General features: G+C 43.6%; 1 protein-coding gene across 10 annotated transcripts in view; it reads right to left on the bottom strand.

Moving 5' to 3' along the window:
* Nucleotides 1–707: 707 nt before the first annotated feature.
* TRAF3IP3 (TRAF3 interacting protein 3) overlaps nucleotides 708–19,689 on the bottom strand; it is a 290,160-nt gene continuing 271,178 nt past the window's right edge. For 6 of the 10 annotated variants that reach the window (XM_073667066.1, XM_073667064.1, XM_073667068.1 and 3 more), the window contains 3 exons: nucleotides 16,286–16,431; nucleotides 3,802–3,930; nucleotides 710–1,060 (listed from right to left, as the gene is read on the bottom strand). In XM_073667066.1, coding sequence (XP_073523167.1) covers nucleotides 965–1,060; nucleotides 3,802–3,930; nucleotides 16,286–16,431 — 371 coding nt within the window. In that variant the 3' untranslated portion in view covers nucleotides 710–964. Of the gene's footprint in view, nucleotides 1,061–1,894; nucleotides 2,015–3,801; nucleotides 3,931–16,285; nucleotides 16,432–19,689 lie in introns of those variants that run through there. The other 4 variants (XM_073667073.1, XM_073667063.1, XM_073667072.1 and 1 more) reach the window with 4 other exon arrangements.

Genomic DNA, 19,689 nt, shown 5'->3' with positions numbered 1-19,689 from the left:
CAGGATGGAGGGGTGCCATGCATACCAGGATGGAGGGGTGCCATGCATACCAGGATGGAGGGATGTCAGGCATACCAGGATGGGGATGGGGACCACGTATAAAAGGAAGGGGAGGGGGGGAATATATACCAGGATGGGGGATATTGTCAGAATTGAGGGACATTACACCTATACCAGTGTCAGCAGAAGACCCCCTCCCCCTTAAAAGTGCATCATGACTACATTTTTTGCTTAAATTTTTTATTTTTATTTTCCTCCTCTAAAACCTAGGTGCGTCTTATGGTCCGGTGCGTCTTATAGTCCGAAAAATACGGTAATTTATTTTTGTGATGTAGGCAAAGTGGCCTTCCTTTTTTAGTTTACCTGTTTTCAGTTTGTCCCCCTGTCCCATGTAAATTATTTTATCTTTAACGTATAGGTTTTCATATAGTTTATATATATATATATATATATATATATATATTTTTTTTTTTTTTTTTTTTTTTTTTGCTGAATATATCCAGACACAATATTAAAATATTGTGGTACATTTCTACTTCTGTAGATGTCACTGTGTGGTTGTTATTATTATTGTGCCACAACTGAATACACAGACAGACATCTACGGGAGTGTAGTGAGTCTACACAGTTTTACATGACGGTACTGTACTAAAATAGTTTTATATCTTTAATGTATAATAAAGGTCTTTTTTTTTTTATAAATCTTCTTTATTATAAGGTGATGTAACTTTACTAATAATGATCATTTGTCTTCCATAAGGCACTTTATTAAGTTGCAGCTACACCTCTGTTCACATTACAAAAGGCACAGGTAAATACAACAACACCAAACATTTCTTCCTAAAAATATTTATATGCTTTTACATTTACTTATAATTAAAAAAATAGTAACAAAACTAACAACTGTCCATAAACATTAATGAATTAATGCAGTTACCGAATAAACCTGAGGTAGGTGAACGTTTCAGTGCATATAATATTGCATGTGACTGGAGAAAAAGAACGCCATTGCTACAGCCAACATCACAATAAAGACTGGCATCAAGAAACAGCAGCGTCTCTGTGGAAAGATAAGAGATTGAGAAGTCATTCAGTTGGTTTGTCAGAGCTCCTGCTCTTGGTTCTGCTTCTCTTTACTCAGTGTTGGACGGGGAGGGGTTGGTACACAGATCTGTGTAGAGGGGAGAAAGTATGTTGGGGTGGGCAGAGAAAGCAGGCTATAGGCAAGGAGGAAAGCATAGTATCAGAGCTGTGCTATTACATGAAATAAAATGAAGACCGCAGCACCCTGTCTACATGCAAACCTCACATCCAGCATATATTACTAGGAGAGACACTCCCACAAGAGAAAAATCTGAAAATTGAATGAGACTGCAAACTGCATTTCAGACTGAAATTTTGTGTTTTTTTCCATGAAATAGGTTTTACTTTGTTAGATCAATTTACAAAATCACTGGTTTTCCTGAGCTTTCTCTGCACACAATGCTGGCTCCAGGCAAGTCAGTGATGTCACTCACCAGTGAGGAAGGTGGAGGCATGCCCAGCCAATTAATAGAGGAAACTTGCCCCTCCAAGGGTGTATTCAGCACCCTAATTAGCATATCTGATTAAACTCCAGAATATATACAGTTGTGCTCAAAAGTTTACATACCCCGGCAGAATTTTTCCTTTCTTGGCCTTGTCAGAGAATATGAATGATAACAAAAAAACTTTTTCTGCACTCATGGTTATTGGTTGGGTGAAGCCATTTATTGTCAAACTACTGTGTTTTCTCTTTTTAAATCTTAATTACAACCAAAAACATCCAAATAACCCTGATCAAAAGTTCACATACCCTGGAGATTTTGGCCTGATAACATGCTCAGAATTTGACACAAATGGGTTTGAATGGCTACTAAAGGTAACATCCTCACCTGTGACCTGTTTTCTTGGAAACAGTGTGTGTGCATAAAAGCGGAGTGAGTTTCTGGGATCCAGACAGACTCTTGCATCCTTCATCCAGCCACTGACGTTTCTGGATTGTGAGTCATGGGGAAAGCAAAAGAATTGTCAACGGATCTATGGGAAAAGGTAGTTGAACTGTATAACAGGAAAATGATACAAAAACATATCCAAGGAATTGATGATGCCAGTCAGCAGCATTCAAACTGTGATTAACAAATGGAAATCATGGGCTCTGTAGAAACCAAACACGGTCAGGTAGACCAACAAAAATTTCAGCCACAACTACCAGGAAAATTGTTCGGGATGCAAAGAAAAACCCACAAATAACACCAGCTGAAATTCAGGACTCTCTGAAAACTAGCGGTGTGGCGGTTTCAAGATGCACAATAAGGAGGCACTTGAAGAAAAATGGGCTGCATGGTCGAGTCGCCAGAAGAAAGCCATTACTGCGCAAATGCCACAAAGTATCTAGCCTACAACACGCAAAACAGCACAGAGACAAGCCTCAAAATTTGTGGAACAAGGTAATTTGGAGTGATGAGACCAAAATTGAACTTTTTGGCCACAACCATAAACGTTACATTTGGAGAGAGGTCAACAAGGCCTATGATGAAAGGAACACCATTCCTACGGTAAAGCATGGAGGTGGATCGCTAATGTTTTGGGGATATGTGAGCTACAAAGGCGCAGGAAATGAAGGAAAGATGAATGCAGCACGTTATCAGCAAATACTGGAGGCAAATTTGCACTCATCAGCCCGGAAGCTTCGGATGGGACATACTTGGACGTTCCAACATGATAACGATCCAAAACACAAGGCCAAGTCGACCTGTCATTGGCTACAGCAGAAGTGAAGGTTCTGGAGTGGCCATCTCAGTCTCCTTTGCCTCAATATCATTGAGCCACTCAGGGGAGATCTCTAGCACGCAGTTCATGCTAGACAGCTCAGGAATTTACAGGAACTGGAGGCTTTTTGCCAAGAAGAATGAGCAGCTTTACCGTCTGAGAAAATAAAGAACCTCATCCACAACTACCACAAAACACTTCAAGCTGTCATTGATGTTAGAGGGGGCAGTACACGGTATTAAGAACTGGGTTATGTGACCTTTTGATCAGGGTCATATGGATGTTTTTGGTTGTCATTAAGATTTAAAAAGAGAAAACACAGTAGCTTGACAATAAATGGCTTCACCCAACCAATAACCATTAGTGGAGAAAATGTTTTTTTGTTATCATTCATATTCTCTGAAACAAGGCCAAGAAAGGAAAAATTCTGCTGGGGTATGTAAACTTTTGAGCACAACTGTATATTACCTAATTATCTAATTAAGAAAGTGATATGCTCTTGAAGTGCGTTACCAATTTTTAATAAAATGAACATTAAATGATGAAAAGAACCTCTATATGGAATATTTCGTCCAGTACCCATAGGTTATTCAGTTTTGTGCCCCAGTCCATGCTGATTCCAATGGTGGGAATGCATCTCACAGGAGAAAGGATGAGGTGCTGCCATACTTCGAATAGTGTGCATATACTAGCACGAGACCAGGAACTAAGCAGTCACCAAAAGGGTATTGGGAAATATAGGGTCCTTTTTCCTAATAAATATACTTTCCTAAGAGAGCACCACTTCTTTTTCTACGATTTCTTTGTGGAAATTTTCTAGGACATGTTGTTTTGAAAACTTCATCCATATAAGCTAAAAATTGTTGCCATTTTGTGGTGGAGAATCAGCATTGCAAATCCGCCAAGTCTGTACCCTGCCTACAAGAGCCATGTATCCAATGCCAATAGGATCGGCTTTCCTGACGCCACTGGACGGGAGCTAAATAAAATTGAGGTGAACTTTTTAGCTACCTGGAATAAATGTACCTTTGGTTTTTGCCTGGATCGTCCCTTGAGCTCTTCTCGACACTGCTTCAATTTTCTCTGACAAGACTGATATTCATCAGTGATTAGTTCCAGTTCAGCCTTCAGACCTGCACACTGGGAAACAGAACATAAACATCAATAAGGCTATGTGCCCACGATGCAGAAATGCTGTGGATTTTTTCCTGAGCGTTTCTGCATCTCCCTGGCAGAAAAAATGCATGCGGATTGTACATGCGGATTGTACATGCGTTTTTCCTGCCAGGGACATGCGGATGTGAAGCGTTCTTCACAGGCATTTCCACATGTGGGTTGTCAAGCGCTTTCCAAGCGATTTTAGCATCACTTGGAAAGTGCTTGTCAACTTGGTCACACTATATAAATCCATGCAACCGGCATGGATTTATATAGTGTGACCTTAAAGAATGTTTAAAAATAAAAAAATAAATCTATACCTACCTTCTGATGGCCCCCGGAGTCTTTATTCGCTCCGTTGCGGCTGCCGGCAGCTCGCGGTACACTACTATGATGTCAGCGCAGGTCCTTCAGTCCACCGCGATCTGCCGGCAAGGGAGGACAAGCGCAGCGGGGGCCATCAGAAGGTAAATATAACATTTATTTTTTATTTTATTCTTTTTTTTACAGGTTCTATGGTACCCGGGTCCAGAGGAGAGTCTCCTGTCCTCCACACCCGGGAACCAGCCGCACATTGGAACGCATGGATTCCTCATGTACAGATGCAGTGATGTGGAATCCAAGCAATTCAATGCAAGTCAATGGCGGCAATTACGCTGCGTGTCCACAAAATTAATGGACATGCTGCTTATTTTTCCGCAATGATAATCCGCAGCGGAAATTTCCGCAGCATGTGCACAGCACATGCGGATTATCATTGGGAAACATGGCAGGCCTTCTACCAAGCGTTTTTTAAGCGTTTCTGCAGCGATTAAAAACGCATCGTGGGCACACAGCCTAAGAGTATATTCACGCAAGGAAAATTTCTTGAAGATGTTTCTGAGATGAAAATCTGTATTATGCATTGAAATGGGTCTGTTTTCGCATTATGCATATGGGTTTTTTGCAAGCCCAACTAGGAGTTTAATGAACCGAACCACCAGTATTAAAGCCTGGTTGTCCACTACTTTTTCATTGATGACCTATCCTTAGAGTAGGTCATCAATGCCTGATCAGTTGGGGTCCGACAACCGGCTCCCCCCCTTCCCCAATCAGCTGCTCTTGGTGTCGGCAGCTGCTGTCTGTAGCTGCTCTGTCTTCTGACAGTGGCCGTCTCCTAATGATTGTAATAGGAGGAGGATGTGTAGTACCCTACTGCGGCCACTATCAGAATATGGAGCAGCTCAGCCAATGAGCAGTTCTGCTGATCGGTGGGGGTGCCGGGTGTCGGACCCCAACTGATCAGACATTGATGACCTATCCTTAGGTCATCAATGAAAAAGTAGTGGGGAACCTCTTTAAATGGTTCTTATGTGTATGAAGGCTATGAGTGGGCAAGTACTGTACAGCACAAAAACTACTGTACAGCACAAATGTACCCAGACGTGCAACAAATAAAAACTCTGCAAAGACTACAACGGGTTCTGCTCAGCATGAAAAAATAGGTAGTCCAGCAAAAAAAATAAGGAAAAAAAAGTGGCACTCACCATAAGTGTCTTGTATCTTTATTTAGTTTAGAAAATATGGCAGCTAGGATACAGTGGGAGGAAGCTGGGGCATGTAGATGACGGCCGCTTCGTGCTGGTCTGCGCTTCGTCTTTCCTATGCCTTTTTTAAATAGTTCTAATGATGCAGTTAGTTTGGGTCATTAGATTGGTTTAGACCTGTGACAGTAGCACTGATGACTAGTGTTGAGCATTCCGATACTGAAATATCGGGTATCGGCCGATATTCGCGGTATCGGAATTCTGATACTTAATTGCGATACTTTTGCAATATCGTATACCGGAATCGGAAGTTCCCATAATGCAATGAGCCAGTTTCATTTTATTCAGCCAATGAGGATCCTAAGAAGTGTGGGCACATCCTGTTAGGCATGTAGGCATCTTAAACAATGGCATGGCTGTGATTGGCTGCTGAAATGATGTCATGATGCACTATAAAAGCCGCTGCCGCCATTTTGAGCTCACTCTGCTGTGAATTCAGTTAGGGATAGGACGCTGTTGTTCTGATGGACAGTTTTAGCTACCTATTTGGTCTATTCTGCTTTACCCAAGCTACTTTATAAATCGCTGTGCCTTGCAGCGCTAGTTCACAGTTCCCTGTGCTGTTCACCGCTGTCTGCAAGGTCTGGTGTGTGAGTGCAGCTCACCCTGTAGTGTGTGCTTCAACCACGTCTTGTTGTAGTGCACTCAGTGTGTGTCACTGCCTCATACATTGTCCTTTTTTGCCAATTCATAATTTTTCCTGATATCTCCTATTAGTGTGGTGGTTCCATCCGTATTCAGCTAAATTGGTTCCAAACACACTATATAGGAGTAGATAGAGGAGCCTTTCTGCAGCATTGGGCCCTGCAGCCCCAGCCAGATTAGTATTAGCCTATTTTTTGCAGCCTCATCTATTGCATTGTAGGTTACCTTCCTACATTGTAATAGCTACAAAAAGTTTGTGATACTATCGGTATTACATCTTTGGGCACATCCAGTGTCTTTTTGTGACAAAAAAAAACCTAAATAAAGTTCACCAAACACTCCACTTTACAGTTGTGTAGGCCACATTAGCTCATATTAAAGTCTAGTCCACACTTTATAAAATTAGTGTTTCTTATACCTGTTAGCAGCTGTTCAGGAATAAGCACACTAAGCCCTTAGTACTTTTCTGCCTATCTTTATCAGTCTACCAAGATGAAGAAGGCAGGGAGTAAGGCATGTGGTCGTGGTCGTGGGCGTGGAGTTTCTGCAGGGAGAGGACATGAGGATTCTGTGCCTACAGGGAGAGGACGTGGGGATTCTGTGCCTGCTGCGGGCACCAGTGACTCAGCATCCCCCAGTTTTACCAGGGAACAGTCCTTTATGCGCAGCTTTGTAGGAGCTAGCCGTACCCCACTGCTGCGGGAGGACCAAATTGAAGCCGTTGTCGGATGGATGCCAGCTAACGCATCGACTTCAATTAGTTCCAGATCCTCTCAGGTCCTGAGCACTGAAGAGCACCCATCTGTCTCTTCACCACCTGCCAAATTGCCCAGGCAGTCAGAGAGCCCTGGACAGGAGCCATCTCTACTTCTGTTCTCTGAATCTCTTGGCTTGGAAAGAGGGGGCCAGCCAAGCAGAATTCGAGAATTTGAAGAAGAGGTAGTATGCAGTGATGCGCAACCGTTTTGTCTCTCTGAATCTGAAGAGGCGGGTGGGCCAGTGCCTATGGTCAGCAGCACACCTCAGTATGCATCTGATGATGAGACTCAGGTGCCACTTTCTGGTGCATACTGTGCTGTCGAGACTACCCAGGAGAAGCAGTTGTTTGAAGAGGGTGGTGTAGATGATGAGGTCCTTGACCCATCATGGTGTGAGGGACAGGAAGGTGGTGGGAGCAGCTCTGAGGAAGAGATTCCCCGAACAGCCCAAAAAGGAGGGAGAGGGAGGGGGCAGATTTGGTTGCCTGTAGCCTCCACTTCGGCACCCATTAGGAGCATGGCTCTTCCAAAATCCAAAGCGGGCGCTCCCAAGACTTGCAGTGCCTGGTCCTTTTTTGACACAGTTGCAGATGACATTTGCTTTGTCAAATGCAAGCTGTGTAATTAGAAGGTGAAAAGAGGGAAAAGTGTCAGCAACCTCAATACCACAAATATGTGGAAACATGTGCGGACCAAGCAAGTGGTGGAGTTACAAAAACACACTGAAGACCAAGGCCAACCTACAGTGCCACCTACCACCTCTTCAGCTCGTGTTGTAGCCTCTTCCTCCAGCTCACACACAGCTGGTTCGGCTTCCTCACAGGATCGCCATGGAAAAATCTTTGGCACTGTTGTACAGAGACACAGTGTAATTCCACCCACAGCACCACTTTCCCAGTCATCCTCACACTCCCAGGCCAGTCTACAGCCATCGTTAGCACAGGCATGGGAGAAAAGGCGCCCATACTCGGCAAACCACCCCGGAGCACAGGCTCTGATTGCTGGCATTGCTAAACTACTGGCCCTTGAAATGCTATCATTCAGGCTGGTGGAGACTGACACCTTCCGTAACTTTATGGCATTGGCAGTCCCACAATACAACGTGCCCAGCCGCTTTTATTTCAGCAGGCAAGCCGTCCCTGCCCTGCAACATCATGTGGAGGGAAAAATTAAACATGCGCTACAAAACGCCGTCAGTAGCAAGGTCCACCTTACCACCGATGCGTGGACCAGTAAGCATGGACAGGGACGATACCTTTCCCTCACTGCCCATTGGGTAAATGTTGTGGAGCCAGGTACAGATCTTGAGAGTGGCGCTGTACGTGTTCTGCCAACTCCAAGGATTGCAGGAATCCAGTCTGTACACATTGACTCCTCCTCATACTCCAGTTCCTCTGAATCAGCGCTGCAGGAGCCGTCACGGTCTACCTCCACATCGACCCGTGAACGGTTATCTGTTATGATGACCGATATGAGCACAGCCGTGGCCAAACGTCAACAGGCCGTGTTAAAATTAATTTCTTTGGGGAATCGAAGCCACACAGCGCAGGAGCTCTGGAATGCCATCAAGCAGCAGAGCGACGTGTGGTTTGTGCCAGCGAATCTCCAGCCAGGCATGGTAGTGTGTGACAATGGCCGAAATCTGGTGGCTGCTCTGGGCCTAGGCAACCTCACTCACATCCCATGTCTGGCACATGTGCTCAACTTGGTCGTGCAGAGTTTTTTGAGGGACTATCCGGATCTTGATGCACTGCTTCACAAGGTCCGCATAGAGTGCGCTCACTTGCGGCGTTCCAGCAACGCAAGATCACGCATTGCAGCTCTGCAGCGCCGATTACATCTTCCGGAACATCGCATCATATGGGACCTACCCACCAGGTGGAATTCAACGTTACATATGTTGGAGAGGTTGTGTGAGCAGCAGGCAGCAGTAATGGAGTACCAGCTGCAGCAGGCGCAAACAAGTCGCAGTGCGCGCCGTTCACACTTCACCACCACTGAGTGGGCCTCTATGAAGGACATTTGCCACGTTTTGCGTGCCTTCGATTATTCCACGCGGATGGCGAGTGCAGATGATGCACTAGTCAGCATGACTATCCCCCTTATCTGCCTGCTTGAAAAAACACTGCAAGCACTAAGGGATGAGGTTTTGGAAGAGGTGGAGGATGAGGAGTCACAAATGCCATCTGCTTCTCTACAGTCTGCGCAACGTGGTTCCTCACAAACGCCTAGGCAGGGGACACTTTGTGAGGAGGATGAGGAGGAGTTAATGGATGAGGAAGACATCTGTCCAGAGGAGGGAGGTACACAATGCTTTGGTAGTCAGTATCTAGAGCGAGGGTGGGATGATGCAGAGCAGTCAGAGATCACGCCTCAAGCAGGGGACAGCGTTTCTTGGCCAGTTGGCAGTCTGCAGCACATGGTTGATTTCATGCTGCAATGCCTGAGAAATGACCGCCGCATCGCCCACATTCTCAACACGGCTGATTATTGGGTGTCCACCCTCCTAGATCCTCGCTACCGGGACAACTTACAAAGCCTCATAACACCGTTGAACCGGGAGCGTAAAATGCGGGAGTACCAAGACGCACTGGTGCATTCCATCATGTTCTCCATTCCAACCGAGAGCAGTGCTGCTAGTGCTTTACAAAGCAGCTCAGTGCGTCGAGGCAGTGGAGGAAGCTCTGCACAAAGAGGGAGCAGAAGCAGCGCCTCAGCACAAGGCAAGACCAGTATGGCCGAAATGTGGCAAAGTTTTGTGTCCCCGCAGCCACAAATGTCTACACCATCACAGACGGCTCCAGTCAGCAGGAGGCAACGTTTCCGTCAGATGGTGACAGACTACATGTCTTGCCCTCTTCGTGTACTCCCAGACGGCTCTTCTCCCTTCAAGTTTTGGGTCTGTAAGCTGGATACATGGCCAGAGCTTAGTCAGTATGCATTGGAGGTGCTAGCTTGCCCTGCTGCTAGTGTATTATCGGAACGCGTCTTTAGTGCCGCAGGTGGTGTACTAACAGACCGTCGCATGCGACTATCCTCCGATAACGTTGACCAGCTTACTTTTCTCAAAATGAACAAGGCCTGGATCTCTCATGAATTTGCCAGTCCTCTTCCAGAATAAATAATTGGTTGGCAACAGTATCCAGGTCTCCTGTTGTGTTCATGTTTCTACCACCTGAACTGTAATCCCTGAGCTCCAACACCGCCAGTTGGCGCTCGGAAGTGCCGTCTGCACAGTCAACACTTGCTGCCATGTTATTGGGGTTCAGTAAAGTCAGCTGTTCCCCTGCTGTGCGGACGGCAATTTCTCCTGCTCTGTCCACATTCTCACCACTACAGATTTTAAAGTTGCTCCAATTACACCTCTGGCTCCTCTGTTTTCAGTATTATCCCTGAACTCCAACACCGCCAGTTGGCGCTCGGAAGTGCCGTCTGCACAGTCAACACTTGCTGCCGTGTTATTGGGGTTCAGTAACGTCAGCTGTTCCCCTGCTGTGCGGACGGCAATTTCTCCTGCTCTGTCCACATTCTCACCACTACAGATTTTAAAGTTGCTCCAATTACACCTCTGGCTCCTCTGTTTTCAGTATTATCCCTGAGCTCCAACACCGCCAGTTGGCGCTCGGAAGTGCCGTCTGCACAGTCAACGCTTGCTCCAGTGTTATTGGGGTTCAGTAACGTCAGCTGTTCCCCTGCTGTGTATCCGGCAAATTCTCCTGCTTTGTCCACATCCACTGTACTACTGATTTAAAACTTGCTCCAATTACACCTCTGGCTCCTCTGTTTTTAGTATTTACCCTGGGTTCCAGCACCGCCAGCTGTTTCCTAGCAGTGTCTTGGCACGGGTACTCCCTCCTGCCCAGCCTGGTTCCAGCACGCCAGCTGTTTCCGGGTAGTGTCAACGTCACTTTGCCTCCAATGCGTTGTCTTGTCGTGTTGCGGTCGGGTTAGCCGACTCTATGGTGGCTGCAGTTTAGGTGACTCCTATGTGGGCTGCGGGATCTGGCAATGAAGGCTGGTTCCATAGTGCCAATAGGACAAGCACCCCCTGTAGGACTGTGGGTTTTGGTAACTGCGGCCGGCTCGCGGCCTTGAAACTTTTTTTTACATGGGTACCTTCTGCTACCCATCCGGGTTCCAGTACCGTCAGCTGGTTCTCGGCAGTGCCTTTGGATTAGGTGCCTCCTTCTCGGTATCCAAGTTCCACCAACGTCTGCTCGTCCTTGGTAGTGCTTTCTGGCACAGGTACCTCCTGCTTAGTAACCGAGTTCCAGTACCGTCAGCTGGTCTTCGGTAGTTCCATTGGCTCTTGTACCTTCTGCTACCCATCCGGGTTCCAGTACCGTCAGCTGGTTCTCGGCAGTGTCTTTGGCACGGGTACTCCCTCCTGCCCAGCCTGGTTCCAGCACGCCAGCTGTTTCCAGGTAGTGTCAACGTCACTTTGCCTCCAATGCGTTGTCCTGTCATGTTGCGGTCGGGTTAGCCGACTCTATGGTGCCTGCAGTTTAGGTGACTCCTATGTGGGCTGCGGGATCTGGCAATGAAGGCTGGTTCCATAGTGCCAATAGGACAAGCACCCCCTGTAGGACTGTGGGTTTTGGTAACTGCGGCCGGCTCGCAGCCTTGAAACTTTTTTTTACATGGGTACCTTCTGCTACCCATCCGGGTTCCAGTACCGTCAGCTGGTTCTCGGCAGTGCCTATGGATTAGGTGCCTCCTTCTCGGTATCCAAGTTCCACCAACGTCTGCTGGTCCTTGGTAGTGCTTTCAGGCACAGGTACCTCCTGCTTAGTAACCGAGTTCCAGTACCGTCAGCTGGTCTTCGTTAGTTCCATTGGCTCTTGTACCTTCTGCCACCCATCCGGGTTCCAGTACCGTCAGCTGGTTCTCGGTAGTTCCATTTGCTCTTGTACCTTCTACTACCCATCCGGGTTCCAGTACCGTCAGCTGGTTCTCGGCAGTGCCTTTGGATTAGGTGCCTCCTTCTCGGTATCCAAGTTCCACCAACGTCTGCTGGTCCTTGGTAGTGCTTTCTGGCACAGGTACCTCCTGCTTAGTAACCGAGTTCCAGTACCGCCAGCTGGTCTTCGGTAGTTCTATTGGCTCTTGTACCTTCTGCTACCCATCCGGGTTCCAGTACCGTCAGCTGGTTCTCGGTAGTTCCTCAGCCTTCTTGTACCTTCTGCTACATTTCCAAGTTCAAGCTTTTGGAAATGGTTCTTGGCAATCACTCTGGATCTCCCTGACGAGGACCCTGAAGACGAGGACCCTGAAGACCAACCCGAAGAAGACGAGGACCCCGAAGACGACGACCCTGAAGACGACGACCCTGAAGACCACCCCGAAGAAGACGAGGACCCTGAAGACCACCCCGAAGAAGACGAGGACCCTGAAGACGAGGACCCCGAAGACGACGACCCTGAAGACGAGGACCTCGAAGACGACGACCCTGAAGACCACCCGGAAGATGACCCTGAAGAAGTTGACGAAGAGGACAAAGAAGAGAAGACAGCCACCAAGATACAGAAGAACAAGAGACAGAAAACCAAGAAGCAGAAGTACAAGAAGCTGCAGAACAAAAAGCGGAAGAACATTAAGCATAAGACTAAAAATCAGAGCAAAGGATAATATCTAAATTATAAGCAGAAGATGACTAAGCAGTGTATGGGGATGAGTCCGTTCCTCCTCGTGGTGCCCCTGGAAAAGACCTGCTGCTGCAGGCCAAACTGAACGCGGACAAATCTTGTTGTAAATCTTTTGTGATGGGCAGAACGAAAGGTGTAATGTTCAAACTTTTATAGATAGCAACTACAGGAATGCCTGTCACAAATAAGAATATGATGAAGAAGAAGAATATGAAGAAGATGAAGAAGTAGAATATGAAGAAGAATAATAGTTGAATAAGAAGAATATGAAGAATGTAAAAAAAAAGAATAATACGAAGAAGGTGAAAAAGAAGAAGATGAAGAAGGTGAAGAAGAAGTTGATGAAAAAGATGCTGATGCTGAGGGTGATGAAGGAGAAAGTATGGGAGAAGTAAAAAAGAAGGTGAAGAGCATGGAAGTAGTGAAACATAAATATCTGACAAAATATAAAAATACTTAACATAGTCAATATTTCCGTAACTCAGAACGTCTTAAAAAAAATATTAATTCCTGCTATTCCATTTGATTGGGCTAAACCTCTATGCCTTTATTGTCTCCCCCACCTCCCCCAATACATTCTACATTATTCTTAGTTGTTTTCCTTCATGTAGAATTAACCTACAAGGAAAGAAAGGGTTTATTTTCATTCCGATATTTCTGTCCCATTGACTTGCATTGGTTTCCGGTATCGGAATCGGCGATATCCGATACTTTTTGGGTATCGGTCCGATCCAATCCGATCCGATATTTCCCGATATCGGAAGGTATCGCTCAACACTACTGATGACTAATGCACCTGCAGCACAGACATCTATTTTAGGCTGGAGTTACACACAGCATTTTTTTGCAAGGTGCTATTGGTATTTTAAACATAGATTTATTTTTTTAGGTCAAAAACACTGAAGCCAGATGTTTAAAGTCTAGGGGAAATGTTGAAAACTCTACAGGCACAGAAATTTTGTTCATGGTGTTTTGGTGGCATTAAAAAAAAAATGCGGATGCAATGAAAAAAAAAAACTTGGAGTACTGAAACTATTTTTTTTGTATACTATAGCATTAATCCATGTTAATACAATGCCATAATGGTCCCCGGATCATGATTTTATATCTTTTTCCACTCTTTTAGTAACACTAAAAATGAACTTTTATCTGTCATTTAGGCCTCATACACATGATAACGTTTCTAAATGTGGCACCCATAAAAAAAATAATGTGCCCCATTTTGGTGATGAGTGTAGGTGCAAGTGGTCAGACCCCACTGATCCAAAAGACATCACCTATTCAGTAGATAGAGGATAATTTGTCTCAACCGTTAATACCATTTTAATCTCTATCCGACATACAGCGGTGTGAAAAAGTGTTTGCCCCCTTCCTGATTTCTTATTCTTTTGCATGTTTGTCACACTTAAATGTTTCAGATCACAAAACAAATTTAAATATTAGACAAAGATAACACAAGTAAACACAAAATGCAGTTTTAAAATGAAGGTCTTTATCATTAAGGAAAAAAGAAATCCAAACCTACAGGCCCCTGTGTGAAAAAGTGATTGCCCCTCCTCTCTTAAAACATAAGTTAACTGGATTGGATGTTGTTGTGGGGTCTGTAGCATCGGCGCCTCTGCCCCCTGCCAGGTAGAGGCGCCGTCCCCCTTACCGCCGCGGTCCTGCTCCGGCGTCTTCCGGCCTCCCTGCAGCTGCTGCTGGTGCACGCAGCTTCCCTGGCTCTGTGCTTAGGGCGACATGTGCCTGGTTCTGTGTGGGCTCAGCGCCGGAGCCCGCGCTGAACAGGGGGTTACAGCCTGGTGCGTACTAATATGCCACAGGCTGTAAAGTGGATATATTTGGTGGTGCCCTCTGTGCATTCTCTAATACAGGAGTTCACAAATGAACGCCAAAGCGCACGTAATGCTGGATTACATCCGACATTGGCCAGTGCCAGGACATTCTTTGTAGGCAGACTTTTGCACTCCGGCCTATGACATATATATACAGCAGTCTCAATGTTTCCTATGTGATGTATAAACAGCAGTCTCAGTGTTTCTTATAGCATGTATATACAGAAGTCTCAGTATTTTCTATGTGATCTATACACAGCATTCTCAGTGTATCCTATGTGATGTATACAGTAGTTTCACCTATGTTATGTATAAAGCAGTCTGGTGTTTCCTATGTGATGTATACAGTATAGTCTCTCAGTGTCTCCTAAGTGATATACACAGCAGTATCAGTGTATCCTATGTGATGTATACAGTAGTCTCACTATCTCCTATGTGATGTATATAAAGAAGTCTCAGTGTATCCTATGTTATGTATATAGCAGTCTTGGTGTCTCTTATGTGATGTAAACAGTAGAGTCTTTCAGTGTCTCCTAAGTGATATATACAACAGTCTCTGTGTATCCTATGTGATGCATACAGTAGTCAAGGTGTATCCTATGTGATGAATACAGCAGACTCGGTATATCCTATGTGATGAATACAGCAGTCACAGTGGACCTCCCATTGCTTGAGTTCTATAAACGTTACATGAGCAGTGATGAATTCCCACTTTGAGGAGACCTGCACTGTAATATACATCTGTGTTTGCTACAACTTACAGTTGCAAGAAGTTGTTTTCAAAACTTATCATAAAGAGTTAATGCAAACCTGGAAAAGCAGTTGCGAATAACAACATCATCCATACCACCTAACATCACAGCCGCACCAAAGAGAAGCAGCTCCAGCCATCACATTAGGGGTGAGTAGATTAATTGTTTGACCAAATCTAGCAGGGTAATTTTTAAGTTGATAATTTTGTATGGTCCCCGAATGATGGTATAAATATCAAAATGGCCCTTGGCAGAAAAAAGTTTCCCAATCCCTGACATAGAGTATAATGGGCTATATAACATGACACCACAGTGAGCTGGCAGTTTCTTTTGTCTGGACAAGATGGATTTGAATTGTTTTTCTGAGTGGGTTACAAATTCTGGAAGCAGTGAAGAAGAAATGGTCGATAAGTGAGGAAGGAGGGTGATTTCACTGATAAGATATACTATAAAGTATCTCTTAGTCGCCTGTACTATTGATTTATGCAAAGTTTGTTGAAAGTACAGTTCCATGTCTTCAATGCAACACTGATTTTGTAAACTTATATTTATTAAAGGGATTGTCCACCATTGGACATCCCCTTTTGCAGAATAAAATATAAAAAACATACTTACCTTTTGGATCCTCCGCTCTAATTGCTGTGCTCCTCAGTGTTGATTATGTCACATAGCTGCTGAAACCTATCAGCCTTCACAGTGTCATTGAATGGAACTTTTCCATCTATTAGTAGCTGCAGCGCTCACATGACATAATCAATATGTCACGATCACTGGGGTACAAAACTCTCTCTTGTGCATTAGGTATCCACCGATTTTTAGGAGTCAACATGCCTCTTGATGGATACCAGATGGACCCATTATAAGTGAGAAGAAGATGAAAAACAAAAGACGATTCTATCGGATCATAAGACATCACCATGGATTTACCATGATCATTTATGCAAAAGAAAGCCATGTCACCAGTGTGAACAAAGCCCATTAGGATATGGTGTCATTTTTAAGACCTGTGAAATGTGTTCTTTAAAGCAGATTTAATTTATTTTAAAATGGTCCAGAAGATCTGTGTGCTCTAGACCTGAGAGTGAAGGGATATTCGGTCACTTGGAAAAGATTTACCTCCTTCTCCTGTGACAGTAATTTTTCGCTCACAGCTTGGAGCTGGTCGTTGTGCAGTTCTGCTCCTCCAGGCGACTTATTGAGTAGCAATGTTGTGTCTCTGGTAAAGTCAGATATGTTTCTCTGCTCCAGCGTTACAAGGTCAGCTGGTTAAGGAATAAAAAGGATAAAGTTATTTCTGTTCTATCTACTGAAACCTATCGTAGAGAGAAATCTCACAAAAAACTGTATCAATAAAAGAAAAAGTATTATTACAGTGGACAAATGAAACAAACTTTTTAATATGAAAACGTCACAGCTCAAGTCCAGATTTCTATAGAATTTTGAGTAATGAACATGTAAAACCTTAACACTTAATCACTCTGTAGTGACTTAAAGGATCAATATGCCATATCAGTGCATACAGTGGCATGTAAAAGTTTAGGCACCCCTGGTCAAAATTATGAACAGTTAAGCAAGTTGAAGGAGTTTTCTCCACACATACCATCTTTCTGAAGTTTTTTTGCAGTCAAGAGAGGGTTCTGATTTGCTTCTCTAGCAATCCTACGAGCAGCTGTCACTGAAATTTTGTTTGGTCTTCCAGACATTATCTTGACCTCCACTGTTCCTGTTAACTGCTATTTCTTAATTATTTTCAAACTGAGGAAAGGGCAACTTGAAAATGCTTTGCTATCTTCTTTTAGTCTTCTCCTGCTTTGTGGACCTCCACCAATTTCATTTACAGAGTGCTTGGTAGCTGCTCAGAAGAACTCATGGCTGCTGTTTTTTGGCACAAGGTTAGGGGAGGCTGGGATTTTATAAAGCTGGGAAATTTGCATCACCTGGCCTTTCCGAACGATGACACTGAACAAGCCATAACCCTAACAGGTCAATTAAAGTCTGAAACCTTGGTCAAAGTAATCTCCAATGGTGCCCAAACTTCCGCATCGGCCCATTTTCCTTTTTGTAATTTTTAAAATGTAAAAGAGGAAAAAAATATATATTTTTTGCCTAAAATACAATGAAAATGTGTCATCTTTAACTTTAAGCCTTTTAGAGATCATTTCATCTTCAACTTGCTTAACTGTTCACAATAACAGCAATTTTGACCAGGGGTGCCCAAACTTTTACATGCCACTGTATGGGTTTCATGGGGGAATATAATATGTACAGGCGTTAAGAGAAATGTTTGTTGGAAAAGCTGCTGCAGACAATCCATTTGTAGAACGCTATACTTATAGTAACATGTTATGACCACTAGAGGGAGACATATAACAGTCATAAAATGCAGAATGGCCCTGGCAATATGAGAAACAGAAATATGCAGGTTTTCTACATTATTCATTTATCTTAAAGATAACTTGTCACCAACCATGAAAAAGACATCCAGTCTGCAGGCATTATGTTATAGAGCAGGGGGAATGAAAAAGATTGATATATAGTTTTCAGAGAAAAAATACAATATAACATGTTTTTTCATCATTTCCGGGAATCCTCTGCTCGTTATGGGTTTTTCGGTCCAGTGGACGGTCCTATTAGTGACAACTCTCTTTGTATAGTTTTATATAAAATATGAATCTTTTTAAGTCTGATTACCCAAATCACAAATTATATGCCAAGAAAAAGATTAGTTGTCACTCATTTAATATACTGTAGAATAATATTGTTGAAAAACATTGACCTACATTAAAAAAGAGATTCTACAATTACCCTTAACCCCTTAAGGACTCAGCTTTTTTTTTTCGTTTTTGCACTTTCATTTTCTCCTCCCCTTATTCCAATAGCCATAAAGCTTTTGTTACTCTGTTGACACAGCCATACGAGAACTTGTCTTTTGTGGGATGAGTTGTAGTTTCGAATGACACCATCCATTTTATCATGTAATGTACTGGAAAGCAGGAACAAAATTCCAAGTGTTGGGAAATAGCAAAAAAAAGCGCAATTCAGCAATTCTTTTGGGGATTTTTAATTTACTACATTCATTTTACCGTAAAACTGACCAAGAAATATAATTCTCCAGGTCAGTACGATTACCACGATACCAAGCATGTATAGTTTCTGTTTTATTTAAGTGGAAAAAAAATTCAGAAATTTGAAAGAAAAATACATTTATTACATTTTCAAAATATCGGGCTGTGTGAGAGCTTGTTTTTTCGCCCTGAGCTGATGTTCTTATTGATAGAATTTTGGACTATAAACAATGTTTTGATCACCTGTTATTACATTTTTTTGTGCTGTTGCGGTGGCTGAAAAAACGTAATTCTGGTGTTTTGATTTTTTTTCTCACTACGCCGTTTATTGATCTGATTAATTTATTTTATATTTTGATAGATCGGACTTTTACGAACACGGAAATACCAAATATATGTATTTTTTAAATTGTTTTTCTTAATTTTTAATAGGGGAAAGGGGGTGATTTGAACTTTTATATTTTTTTATTTTTTTCATATTTTTTAAAACTTTTTTTATTACTGTTCACTGTATTTCTTAGTCCCCTAAGGGGATTGAACCTGCGATCGTCTGATCGCTTGTGCTATATACAGCAATGGCAGAACATTGTTGTATTTAGTAAAAATCATGGTCTCCTTTGAACACCAGCGACGGGCTGACTTTCACAGGAGTACTGCAATGAAAGGCACAGGGGTCTTCAGCAGACTCCTGACTGTCATTGTAACCCATCGCCAGCCCGCAGGTGCCGATAAGCCGTTAGTATAGCGTGCCCCCTGCCAGCATGCTGTAAATGCCGCTGTCACCGATTAACCACAATTCCAGAGTCTGCTAAATCTTTCTGAAGATTTTTTGCAGTCAGGAGGAGGGTCTGAATTTCCTTTCTAGCAATCCTCCAAGCATCTCTCACAAAATTTTTGCTTGGTCTTCCAGACCTTATCTTGACCTCCACTGTTGCTGTTGATTACATTTCTTAATTACATTTCAAACTGAGGAAAGGGCAACTTGAAAACGCTTTGATATCTTCTTGTTACCTTCTCCTGCTTTGTGGGCCTCCACCTTTTTCATTTTCAGAGTGCAAGGCAGCTGCTTAGAAGAACCCATGGCTGCTGTTTTTTGGCACAAGGTTAGAGGAGGTTGGATTTTTATAAAGCTGGGAAATTTGCATCACCTGGCCTTTCCTAACGATGATTGTGAACAAGCCATAGACCTAACAGGCTAATTAAGGTCTGAAACCTTGGTCAAAGTTATCTGAGCACACAAATCTCCAAGGGTGCCCAAACTTTTGCATCAGCCCATTTTCCTTTTTGTAATTCTTAAAATATACTAGCTTGCCTAAAATACAGAGGAAATGTGTCATCTTTAATTTTAGGCCTTTTAGAGATCATTTCATCTTCAACTTGCTTAACTGTTCACAACAACAGCAATTTTGACCAGGGGTGCCCAAACTTTAACATGTCACTGTACATCGTATTTCA

The sequence above is a fragment of the Phyllobates terribilis genome, unplaced genomic scaffold, assembly GCF_046119375.1.
Source record: "Phyllobates terribilis strain yellow unplaced genomic scaffold, ASM4611937v1 Scaffold_2__4_contigs__length_985480577, whole genome shotgun sequence".
In the NCBI taxonomy this organism is placed as follows: domain Eukaryota; kingdom Metazoa; phylum Chordata; class Amphibia; order Anura; family Dendrobatidae; genus Phyllobates; species Phyllobates terribilis.
Note: the sequence above shows the minus strand (reverse complement) of the source record. Positions and strands in the feature narration are given on the sequence as shown.